The sequence below is a fragment of the Macrotis lagotis genome, chromosome 6 (genome assembly GCF_037893015.1).
Source record: "Macrotis lagotis isolate mMagLag1 chromosome 6, bilby.v1.9.chrom.fasta, whole genome shotgun sequence".
Classification (NCBI taxonomy): domain Eukaryota; kingdom Metazoa; phylum Chordata; class Mammalia; order Peramelemorphia; family Peramelidae; genus Macrotis; species Macrotis lagotis.
Window position 1 is genome coordinate 54567034 of NC_133663.1, and position 12690 is coordinate 54579723.

General features: G+C 36.0%; 1 protein-coding gene across 12 annotated transcripts in view; it reads left to right on the forward strand.

Annotated features, from left to right (window-relative positions):
* The window catches only part of TFDP2 (transcription factor Dp-2), a 190471-nt gene that overhangs the window by 131881 nt on the left and 45900 nt on the right, over positions 1-12690 (forward strand). For 10 of the 12 annotated variants that reach the window (XM_074191165.1, XM_074191166.1, XM_074191167.1 and 7 more), the window contains 2 exons: positions 8869-8990; positions 11518-11565. In XM_074191165.1, coding sequence (XP_074047266.1) covers positions 8869-8990; positions 11518-11565 — 170 coding nt within the window. The remainder of the gene's footprint in view (positions 1-8868; positions 8991-11517; positions 11566-12690) is intronic. The other 2 variants (XM_074191169.1, XM_074191170.1) reach the window with 1 other exon arrangement.

A 12690-nucleotide genomic window follows, 5' to 3' on the forward strand; every position in this document is an offset into this window, starting at 1 on the left:
CTCTCAGCCTTTCCCTGGCACCAGTGGAGGGAAGCAGGGCTCTGTGCTTTGCCCTCATGTGTTTTAGCTAGGTGTTATCAGTGATGCTGTGGGACTCCTTCAATAAGAGTGAAAACAGCATTAAAGTCAGCTGCATGACAAAATACAGCATCCATTCCTACTAAAAACACTAGAGAGTGTAGGAATAAATGGAATAATTAGCAGTATCTATCTGAAACCATCAACTAGCATTATGTTTAATGGGGAGAGGCTAGAGGAATTCCCAAAAAGATCAGGGGTAAAATAAGGGTGCCCATTATCACCACTACTATTCAATATTGTATCAGAAATGTTAGCCTCAGCAATTAGAGAAGAAAAAGAAATTGAAGGAATTAGAATTGGGAAAGAAGAGACAAAACTCTCACTCTTTGCTTATGACATGATAGTCTACCTAGAGAATACCAAGAAATCATCCAAAAAACTACTGGAAACAATTAGCAATTTTAGCAAAGTTACAGGCTATAAAATAAACCCTCATAAATCCTCAACTTTTCTATATATGTCTAGCAAGATACAGCAGGAAGAGCTAGAAAAGAGAAATCCCATTCAAAGTAACCTCAGACAATAAAAAATACCTACGAGTCTATTTGCCAAGACAGATTCAGAAACTTTTTGAAAACAATTATAAAACACTTCTCACACAAATTAAATCAGATTTAAATAACTGCTTATGGATAGGTAGAGCTAATATAATAAAAATGGCAATTCTACCAAAACTAAACTACCTGTTTAGTGCCCTACCAATCAAAATTCCAAAAAATTACTTTAATGAGTTAGAAAAAATTGTAAGTAAATTCATATGGAGAAATAAAAAGTCAAGAATTTCCAGGAGCTTAATGAAAAAAAGTGCAAAAGAAGGGGGCTTAGCCCTGCATCAGTCATCAAAACTGTTTGATACTGGCTAAGAAATAGAGTGGTGGACCAGTGGAATAGACTAGGTGCAAAAGCAGGAGACGATTATACTAATCTGCTTCTTGATAAACCCAAAGAGTCCAGCTATTGGGATAAAAACTCCCTCTTTGATAAAAACTGCTGGGATAATTGGAAGTTAGTATGGAAGAAACTTAGATTAGACCAACACCTAGCACCCTTTACCAAGATAAGATCCAAATGGTTACAGGACTTATAAGCACTATAAGCACACTATAAGCACAACACTATAAGCAAATTAGAATATCAAGGACTAGTTTACCTGTCAGATCTATGGAAAGGGGAACAGTTTATGACTAAGGAAGAGTTGGAGAACATCATCAAAAACCAACTAGATGATTTCGATTACATTAAATTAAAAAGCTTTTGCACAGATAAAACCACTGTAACCAAGATCAAAAGAAATGTAGTAAACTGGGAAACAATCTTTACAACTAATGATTCTGACAAAGGACTCATTTCTAAAATATACAGAGAACTGAGTCATATTTTTAAAACAAAAAGCCATTCCCCAATTGACAAATGGTCAAAGGATATGCAAAGGAAATTTACAGATGAGGAGATCAAAGTAATCCATAGCCATATGAAAAATTGCTCTAAATCATTAATTATTAGAGAAATGCAAATTAAAGCTTCTCTGAGGTACCACCTCACACCTCTCAGACTGGTCAATATGACCAGAAAGGATAATGATCATTGTTGGAAGGGATGTGGGAAATCTGGGACACTACTACACTGTTGGTGGAGCTGTGAACTCATCCAACCTTTCTGGAGAGAAATTTGGAACTATGCCCAAAGGACAACAAAAATGAGCATACCCTTTGATCCAGCAATACCACTGCTGGGTCTATACCCTGAAGAGATGATGGAAAAGGGTAAAAACATCACTTGTACAAAAATATCTATAGCAGCCCTGTTTGTGGTGGCAAAGAATTGGAAATCAAGTGAATGTCCTTCAATTGGGGAATGGCTTAGCAAACTGTGGTATATGTATGTCATGGAACACTATTGTTCTATTAGAAACCAGGAGGGATGGGATTTCAGGGAAACCTGGAGGGATTTGCATGAACTGATGCTGAGTGAGATGCAACATGGGAGTGATGTTCAACCTTGAAGGACTTGCTCATTCCATCAGTGCTACAATCAGGCACAATTTTGGGCTGTCTGCAAAGGAGAGTGCCAACTGTATCCAGATAAAGAGCCATGGAGTTTGAACCAAGTTCAAGGACTATTCCCTTTAATTTTGAAAAAAAAAAAACCAGATATCTTATTGTCTAATCTTGTTACCTCTTTAGAGTTCTTGTCTCTTCCTTAAGGTATGATTTCTCTCTCATCACACTCAATTTGGATCAATGTACAGCATGGAAACAAAGTAAAGACTGACAGATTGCTTTCCGGGGGGGGGGGGAGAGTAAGATTGGGGGGGGAAATTGTAAAGCTCAAATAATATCTTTAATAAAAAAAATTTTTTAAAAGTCAGCTGCACATTAATAGTAATATTATTGAACTTGAAAGGCAACAAGACAAGACTAAACTGGAGAAAGAATTGGTTCTTGGCTTTCTCTTCATAGATGGTTGTGCACTCCAGGTAGCCTCCTGAGGTCAGGATACCTCAGAATGTGGATTGGTTCTCTGCCACTAGTTTATTGACTAACTGACTGACAAAGGGTGGCTAATACTTTTAAATGTTCATTGAATGAATAGAACTAACTTTAATTCTCTTTCCTGGTAATGTGAAATACTTTGCTGAAGGAACTCTGAATTTTTAATAGACTAGGATGTAGTTTCAAAACCAGCAAAGATTGAGGCGGGGGAAGAGAAGGCAGGGAGAAAAATGTAAAACTCAAAACCTTTCAAAAAATGATTGTTGAAAACTACTATTAGGGGGCGGCTAGGTGGCCCAGTGGATAAAGCACCGGCCCTGGAGTCAGGAGTACCTGGGTTCAAATCCGGTCTCAGACACTAAAATAATTAACTAGCTGTGTGGCCTTGGGCATGCCATTTAACCCCGTTTGCCTGCAAAAACGTAAAAAAAAAAAGCTACTATTAATGTAATTGGAAAAATAAATAAAATATAAAAAAAGAAAAAGAAACAGGCAGACAAGCAACTAGTAAGTGATTGGATTTGAATTTGACTCTTCTTGACTCCAAATCCAGACTGGATAGTGGATCTAGTGTACTATATCAATGTTGTCTTACTCAAATAGAAGTGGGAGACACTAATTCAGATGAAAGGATTCCTAAGGACTGCATATTGACTTGGTTTTAAAATTGTATTTATATCATCAAATATTTCCCAATTGCATTTTAATATGGAGTAAGCTCAACCTAGAAGTATTGCAGGTCATATATTCAAAACTTCTACATTACCTTACTTAGGTCCAGTACCTGAAATACTCAGACTTTAAAGGGTAATAGTGTGACTCAGTAGATGGAGAATAAGTCTTGGAGTCAGGAGGATCTGAGTTCAAATTATATTTTTCATTCTCATTGACTGAGTGACTTTGGGTAAGTCATATAGTCATCTTACTTTTCAGTGACCAGCAATTCTCTGACTGTAACTGTTAAGAGTGCTAGGTCTGGAGTCATGAAAACATGAATTAAAATCTTACCTTTGTGTGATGTTAGGCAAGTCACTTAACCCAGTTTGCCTCAGTTTCCTTATCTGTAAAATGAGCTAGAGAATGAAATAGCAAACCACTGTAGTATTTTTGCCAAGAAAACCCAAAATGGATTCATGAAGATTCATACATGACTAAAACTTCTAAAAAACAATGGAGACAATTTTCACTTAAGACATCTTCATGTTAAAGAAATCATAGCTCTAGACCCTCCTCTATCATCACTGTGATTTTTTTTTAGGCAACTTTTATTGGCCAATATCCCCAGACCCTAAAGAAAGAGATAAATAGGATGAAGTCATATTGACTGGGACCCTTGTCAAAATGGGAATACAGCACACTTTTCTGGGAGGTTCATTTTATTTTAATAGCAATCTATGTTTCTGGAGAAAATCAGAATATACTCTTTGTTGTTAACTTTAATCTTTTAGTCTGTTGGTATGAGGAATCAATGATGAATCTAATTTTGATTAAGATGAGTAAAATCACTAAAATATTAGATGTTTTTAAAAATAAATTGAATATTTTCTGGCCTAGAAGCTTTGTAAAATATCTTTTACAGAAAGTCCTCTAATCTATAATGATTGGTTAGAAATAAATCATCGAAATTCTTTCCATTATGATCCACAGTTTTAATAGCACTTTATACCAACTTTTCCAAAATTCGTGAATCTATTATCTCATGGATTTACAGTACTTTAAAATTATTATTTTCACCAGAACATATATTTTCTCATTGTTAGGAGTATAAGAGTATATATTCACTGCCTTCCCATATATCTTTCTTCATTTTTCCTCAATTCCTCTTCCATTGGCCTTCCTTTTCCTTTTTTCTCTCTCTCCCTTTTCAGATGCCTATTAGCTCAAGATCATGCTAATTTTATTTTATGAGCATTCCAGTCTGACACATAAATCAGAAAAAGGCCAAGTAATTTTTTAAGATGAAAATGACCATACTGACACAGAGAAAATGACTAACAGAAAAGGATAGCAAATTATAAATAAAATTGAAACATACATAAAAAATAGGCAAGATCACTTAGAAAGGTAAATCATTTAAAATTTTTTTTACTCTGTGAGATATTATGTTAATTTTCTATCAGGAAGACCCAGTTCAAAAGTGATTTCAGACACTTAACAGACTGTGACCCTGGGCAAATCATTTCACCTCAGCTTCAATTACTTCAACTCCATATAGGCTTTTTTTTAGAATATATCTTATTTCATCATGTATTTTTGTTAAAGCAGCATGTGCCTATGTATACACATGCGATACTTGTTTCAGATCTTGAAAATGCCTGTATATGTGTACAGGAATTTTCATTTGCAATGAATGAAACATGTCATGAGTTCACATTTTATTGGGAGATACATACAAATAAACAAACAAAAGCTAGTCTGAGGAGGGAGAGGGCAAGAGGAGCTTGAGGAACCAAGAAGGGCTTACAGTTGGAGGTGGCACCTGAGTCAAGTTTCAAAAGAAAATGTAGTCTGTTTAAGAGGCAAAGAGGAGGGGTGGCTAGGTGGTGCAGTGGATAAAGCATGGGCCCTGGAGTCAGCTGTGTGGCCTTGGGCAAGCCACTTAACCTCATTTGCCTTGCAAAAACCTAAAAAACAAAAACAAAAACAAAAACAAAACCAAGGAGGCAGAGAGGAGGAATAAGCATGTTGCAAGTTGGAAGAACACCCTGTGCATAACTACCAGAGCAGAAAAGGGGATGCCAGATTTCAGGAACAGCAAATGTTCCAGTTTGTCTTGAAAGATTTGTTTGAAAGGGAGGTCTGTGGAAAAATCCAAACTGGAGCTAACTAGAGAAGAATTTTCAAAGGCAGGATTAAGCATTGCTATTTTATTCTGAAGACTTTAAACTCTTTTAGGTAAAATATCTCTAGTTCAAAAACTCAATTACTGAGAACCCCCCCCCCCCCCATAAAGAGATCTACATTAGCACTTCTCTTATTGGAAGACTTAGAGCTTAGTTTCCTCCAGTTTCATAACAAATAGCAGATTTTCCATTCCCTTGGGAGGTGAAGTACTGTAGAAGTGCAAATCTTACTTTTCTTTTCTATTTTTTTTTTTGCAAGGCAGTGGGGTTAAGTGGCATGCCCAAGGCCACACCGCTAGGTAACTATTAAGTGTCTGAGGTCAGATTTGAACTCAGGTACTTCTGACCCCAGGGCCAGTGCTCTATCCACTGTGTCACCTAGCTGCCCCAAACAATAATTACCTCTTCAATATCTGCAGAATGTACCAGGCTGTAGAGGTCATTGCTGTTTTGCTGTTGGGTAGGAAGCGATTTAAGAAGCTGACAACAGAGAAAGGCTGATGACAGATGAAGCAATGCCCCCCTGCCTTTTCTGAACTTTAGTGCCCACAAAGCTGCCCACAGCAGGGACCCCTTGCTGTTGTCTGCATGGGAAATGGAGGTTGGATAAAGGTGAAATGGGGAGGGGGGGTACAAATTTTACATTTGACAGCTAAGCGATAGAAGTCAGTACATCTCAGGAGCAAAGAGCCTTCCATCCTTTAACAAGATTTAACAGCATTAAAGATTACAGCATTTGTTTCTGATTATAAATTTTTTACATTCATAATTCTCTGCATTGTCCTTTAATTGACTTTCCCTCTTCTAAATATCAGTGTTCTAGATAGTAAAAAAAAAAACCCAAACCCAAAACTTTTCCTTTTGAAATCAATATAGCTATAATTTCTTTCACTGAGAGTGTTTGTGTGTGTGTGTGTGTGTGTGTGTGTGTGTGTGTGTGTGTCAATGTCAATGTTGATGAGCCTAGTGTTGGCTTTGCCAGCTTTGGCAGCTCTGTAACATAACTCTGGCAGTCAACTTTCATCATCTGTAAAATGAAAATAAAAACCCTTGGAAATCCCATGTTAGGAAAGGACTGTGTCAATCAGAAAGTATCTTTATCTAATTTGGCCCTCCCAACTGCTCCAGGAGTAGGTGGGACAGATGGTGTTAACCTCATTTTGCAGAGGGAGAGAATGAAGCACAAAGATTCTCATTTGCTCTAAATTCACAGGATTCAAAAGTGGAGGAGTTGAACCTTTCTTGACCTCAGGTTTTCTGATCCCAATGTCGTGTTTTTTCAGCTACATCACATTCATTCCTCTCCCAACAAATTATCTCTTCATCCATTTCTTACTCCCAGAAGCCTGAGAAATCAATTACTTTGCATTCCTGACCTGACTAAACATTCAGTGTTTAGAAGAGTGTATGAATGGTTAAAGGAAGCAAGGTAGCTCATGTTAACAGTTCCAGCCAAAATTTCTGTGTGGCTCTCTGATTTACAAAAGCACCACAACTGAGAAGTAGACAGTGCACTCTTTATTATTCTTATTTTAAAATTAATAAGTGGCCCAGAAAGATTAAGTGACCCATCCAAAGTCATCCTGCCAGTAGAGTTGCAGTGAGAGCTTAAATTTTGAGTTCCAAATACTCATCTTTTTTTCTTTCTTACAACATAACCATTTACTTCTATGTTTAGAGATTAGTCATGTAGAATATCTTGATGAAGAGATTGGCTTTAAACAAATTTAGATGAAGAATTAGAAGATTTGTGAAAAATGAGATGGAAAAATTAGAAATCATCCCTTTGGTGGAAAATGGAAAACAGGAACGAACAATCATAGGGGAATAATAAATAGATTTGATTTGCCAAAGCAGATGGAGTAGGAGTGATGAGGTTTAAAAGAAATTAGTAGAGGAGTGCCAATTGGTAAAAGAAAGCCAAAAGAAGGAAATTCAGACTATTATAGAAAATAAAATAGCCAAACAGAATATTTATTACTTGAACAGTGAGTGATTTGTGGACTAAGGAATAGGGTTCATGTAGAACTCAGGAACACAAACATAATACTACTTCCTCATGATTTAAGAATTAATTTGTTGCCCAAGGGGCAACAAAAATGTGCATACCTTTTGATTCAGCAATACCACTACTGGGTCTCTACTCTAAAGAGAGATCATGAAAAAGGGTAAAAACATCACTTGTACAAAAATATTTATAGCAGCCCTGTTTGTGGTGGCAAAGAATTGGAAATCAAGTAAATGTCCTTCATTTGGGGAATGGCTTAACAAACTGTGGTATATGTAGGTCATGAAACATTATTGTTCTTTTTAGAAACGAGGAGGGATGGGAATTCAGGGAAGCCTGGAGGGATTTGCATGAACTGATGCTGAGTGAGATGAGCAGAACCAGAAAAGCATTGTACACCCTAACAGCAATGTGGGGGTGATGATCAATCTTAGTGGACTTACTCATTCCATCAGTGCAACAATCAGGCACAATTTTGGGGGTATCTACGATGGAGAATACCATCTGTATCCAGAGAAAGAATTGTGGAGTTTGAACAAAGACCAGAGATTATTACCTTTATTTTCTAAAAAAAAAAACAAAAAAACCCATTTGCTTATTATGTAATTTTGCTATCTCTTATACATTATTCTTTTTCCTTAAGGATATGATTTCTCTCTCATCATATTCAACTTAGATCAATGTATACCATGGAAACAATATAAAGACTAACAGAATGCCTTCTGTGGGGGGCTGGGGGTGGGAAGCGAGATTAGGAGAAAAATTGGAAAATTCAAAATAAATAAATAAAATTTTTTAAAAAAAGAATTTGAAATTTCTGAATTTCTCATTACTTCAGTTTTTATTAGTTTTTTAATTATGTTTTAAATTTTATTTTTCTTAGTTTTCTCATTCTTATTACTCGAATTTGGCCAGTTTTTCATAATACTTTTCTAACTTAAATTTTGAATTTTTTTAAAAGCACCAAACATTATATATGTGAAGCTCTAATATTATATAATCTAGCTTTGATTAATCAAATTCTTGCACACTCAAGTTATAAATGAAAGGTTTTAGGGTGGCTAGGTGGTGTAGTGGATAGAGCACCAGCCCTGGAGTCAGGAGGATCTGAGTTCAAATTCTACCTCAGACACATAATACTTACCCAGCTGTGTGACTTTAGGCAAGTCACTTATCCCCATTGCCTTGCAAAAAAACCCCCCAAAAATAAATAAATGAAAGGTTTTTCATATTTCTGATTTTTTTAGCATGTTTTGATCCTCCAAAATTGTAGCTTACTTTTTTAAACCTGCATTTTAATCCAGGTTGGAGTTTTGTTTATGTGAATGTGTTTCAGCATCTTTTTTTGTCTTTATTATGTATTTTAATATTAATGCAACTTAATGATATAGATCATGTTCCATAATTAAGAATTTTTTCTATTCTTGTTCTTTAACATTTACAGATTATAAGCACACCACAAAGACTAGCCAGTTCTGGGAGTGTTCTGATTGGGAATCCTTATAGCCCTGCACCAGCAATGGTCACTCAGACACATGTGACAGAAGCCACTGGCTGGGTTCCAGGGTAAGGCCTTTTTTTTTTTTTGGTGGGGAAGGGAGAAGGGTCATATATCAATTTGTTTAATTGTTTAACTTTTGGTTGAAAGTACAGTTGTGACTTTGCTTTTTGCATTCTTTTCTTCCAGTATTGTCTTATGTTTCTTTAGTGCTTACAGATCTTAAAATCATGTTCCATTCAGAATCATCTGCCCTTTAAAGTCTTTTAATCAAAATGTGCCACAACATACCTAGGTGACGTTGCTCAGAATTTATTTTATATGTGAGCTTCTGAGACTCCCCCCGCCCTTCTTTACAGTCAAACACAAAAGGGTATGAGTGTATTTCTGTTTATACAAGAACTTATACTTCTTCATCCTTCCATTTACTAATTAATGAATAGGTATTAGAGTGTTATAAAAATCATTTCTTTGTTTCTGAAAGTGAACAGTTATCACGAAAAGAATAAAATAAAATCATTTGTATTCTTAGAAATGTGACTTGTTTTCAACTCTTTGGACTTAGATGTTAAAAAAAATCAATTTCCTGATTTTCTGTTTCCTTTCCTGACCATTTCCATTTTCCACTCTTAGTGGTATCATTGGATCATAGATTACAAAGAGACCTCAGAGATCATCCACATCAGCCTCATCATTGTTCAGATGAGGAGTGAAATCTGTCTCCAGGACTGGGTTTGGCATGGGCCTCCAGCCTCCAGTCCAGTTGTCTGAACCCAACACTGTGCATAAGTCAGAGCAACTGAAAAAGGAATTAGAAAGACAGGTAGATTAGAGTGAACTTCTCAAAGAGGCTGTCTTGGTTGTCTTGGCTTCCGTCATACTTTATTTATCATCAAAAAATGAAAAAGAAACTGTGCTATGTTTTCTTAGATGGAAAAAAGGCAAAATCTTTCATATCAATGTCCACATTTATTCTTTCCTCTTCACAATTCAAAAGGATAAAGAAATGGAACAATTCAGTTCTTGTAGATTCCTGCTGATTTCATCTTCCATTTGCCTTGGATGACTCTAGTATGGCATATGCATTAATGAAATACTACTGATAATGATGCTGCATACCTGTTGGAGACAGTTACAAGTGTGAAATTTCTGTTATTTTTTTATCTTATACTAAAGGATTTTTTTTTTAAATATAGCTTGATGGGGGTGGGGTGGCAATGAGGGTTAAGTGACTTGCCTAGGTTTCTGAGGGCAGCTTTGAACTAAAGTCCTTCTGACTCTAGGACCAATGCCACTTGCTGCCCCTTAGCTTTCTTTCTTTTTAAAAGTTCTCTTTAACAGATGAGTTCTTAGTTGGTTAAACTACTGTTGGGTATCAGAGAATGAAGGGAGGAGGGGGCTGAGGGAAAGAAGGGTATGGTAAGGAGGAGTATTCACTACTTAATTACCTGCTGGACAGCATTGTTTAGTGACTTTGCTTTCCTAAACTGTTTTTTTTTTTGGCTGTTGTTATAAGGTAAGATTCCATGAGAATGGACGTACTATGAGATAAGCATGAATGTGTGTGTGTGTGTGTGTGTGTATGCATTTTCCTTGCAAAATATATATTTTGCAAGGAAAATGGGGTTAAGTGGCTTGCCCAAGGCCACACAGCTAGGTAATTATTAAGTGTCTGAGACCAGATTTGGACCCAGGTACTCCTGACTCTAGGGCTGGTGCTTTATCCACTACGCCACCTAGCCACCCCGAGTGTTTATATATTTTAAGGCATCAATATATGTTTTTCTAAATAGCAAAAATGTTTCCTTTATGATGACTCTTAGATATATAGTCAGTAGATTAGACAGTTGAAGCCATTTTTATTAAATTAGGGAAGCATTGGATAGTTTCAATTTGGAGTTTTAATAAGTTTTTATTATTGAAATAATCAAATACTAATTTTAATGTCTGCTGAAAAAAATATTCATAATTATAATTTCAGGGTCCTAGAAAAGTTATGTTTTCTATTTCCCTGATTAAATATACATTAAGTTGTTTTTATTTTGTACTAAAGGGTGTCAAGCTTGGGAGAATACCAGGGGAGAGATACTATTTGCCCTTTGAAGGGGGCTTTCCCATCCCCTGCTTCATAAGAATTATTTCCTTGATATGTGCCCACTATTGTGTGATGGGCTAAGCCAAATGATCACGACTTAATGAAAGTTTTCCCTTACCTTTTTTCTTTATAACCTCTATGTTATTTTCCTTCGCTTAGATTTACCAAGCCCATTTCAACTTGTGAGCTCATTATATAGAAATTTCTTGATTCATAGGATATACATAGTATTCACATAAAAAAGTTTAAAAATTTTCTATATAGTACTCTAAAATACTAAATTTTGACTGAAATGCAGTCATTCAAATACTTTCCCTTTCAATTCTGTTTTGTACCTAGTGTATATTTACCTTATCTGTTGAAATGAAATCTGAAATGATAAAAGAGAAAATCAGTCTTCTACCAAACTTAATTCTATACATGTTTTGTTTATTTTGGTTCAAAAGAATCAGGTGATTTTTTAAAATTCTTTTAAAATATTATCTCTTTTTTCCCTTCAGGGATGGAAAACGTGCTAGAGAGTTTATAGACACTGGTTTTTCAGAAAGGTGAGTAAAAGTGTAGGGGCATACTTAGCGTAAGAAGATATAGTAGGCAGTAGAGAGACAGCTGCCTAGGCTGGACCCCAGTCTAGACTCCAGGAGTAAACTAAGGGAGAGAACCTAACTAATCCTCCTGAGCTGCTCTTGTTTCCCCCTTCATTGCTTTCCATCCTACCCTCCTCTGAACACGCAGAGCCCAGCCCCATCCTGTTCAGTCTGGCTGTGTCATCTTGGTGAACTATTGCATCTTCCTTAGAATCATCTTCCTCATCTCTAAAATGAGATCATGATTGCTTCCTCTGCCTGCCTCATACAGGCATCTCCTAGGCTACAAATCACCAGGTATATGTGAGCTAGTCTCATTTCTTTTATAGAGAACCATTAGCAGCAAAAGAATTTTTCAACATCTGAGAGATTTGACTATTAATGATATATAAAATAGATATAATTCCTCTTTTGATATTCTGCATGTATATTTTTTAGATATTTTAAACTTAACAAAGTGTTAAATATTTTTGATGAAAATTTTTGCCAAAAAGAATTATGCTTCTTGTTTTTGTTGTTCAGTCATTCATTTGGGTCCAACTCTTCATGATCCCATGGACCATATTGCCCATGGACTTTAAGGATTAAGGCAAAAAAGTTAAGGGTCACAGGGAGTTTGAGACCAGATCTCAACTTACATCTTTATGATTCTAGGTCCAGTGGTCTATTCACTGAGCCATCTAGCTATTTCCATTAGACTTCTTTTTAAAAAGATGTGAAACATAATTTGATCTTTTCTTGATGTCTCAGGATTATCATTATACATATGGATTCCAAGAGTATATATCATCTACCTTATCTAAGGCATTGTATGGTTCTGAGCACTTCTGTAATAGTATATGTCCTCTGAGGCAGTTGGGATGTCTACAGTGGTTAGTTCATTCTCTAAATCAGGGCTGTCCAAAATGCCACCCACAGGGTGATTTTATGTGACCCCCTATGCGCAGAACACTCACTAAAATGGCAAATCAAAATACACTGTCTATTGTTTCAATAAAAACTTTTAAAAGTAAGGTTGGATAGCCCTGTTCTAACCGGTGTCTGATGAAATGCTTTTTGATTTTTTATGGCTATTTTCTTTAGGGT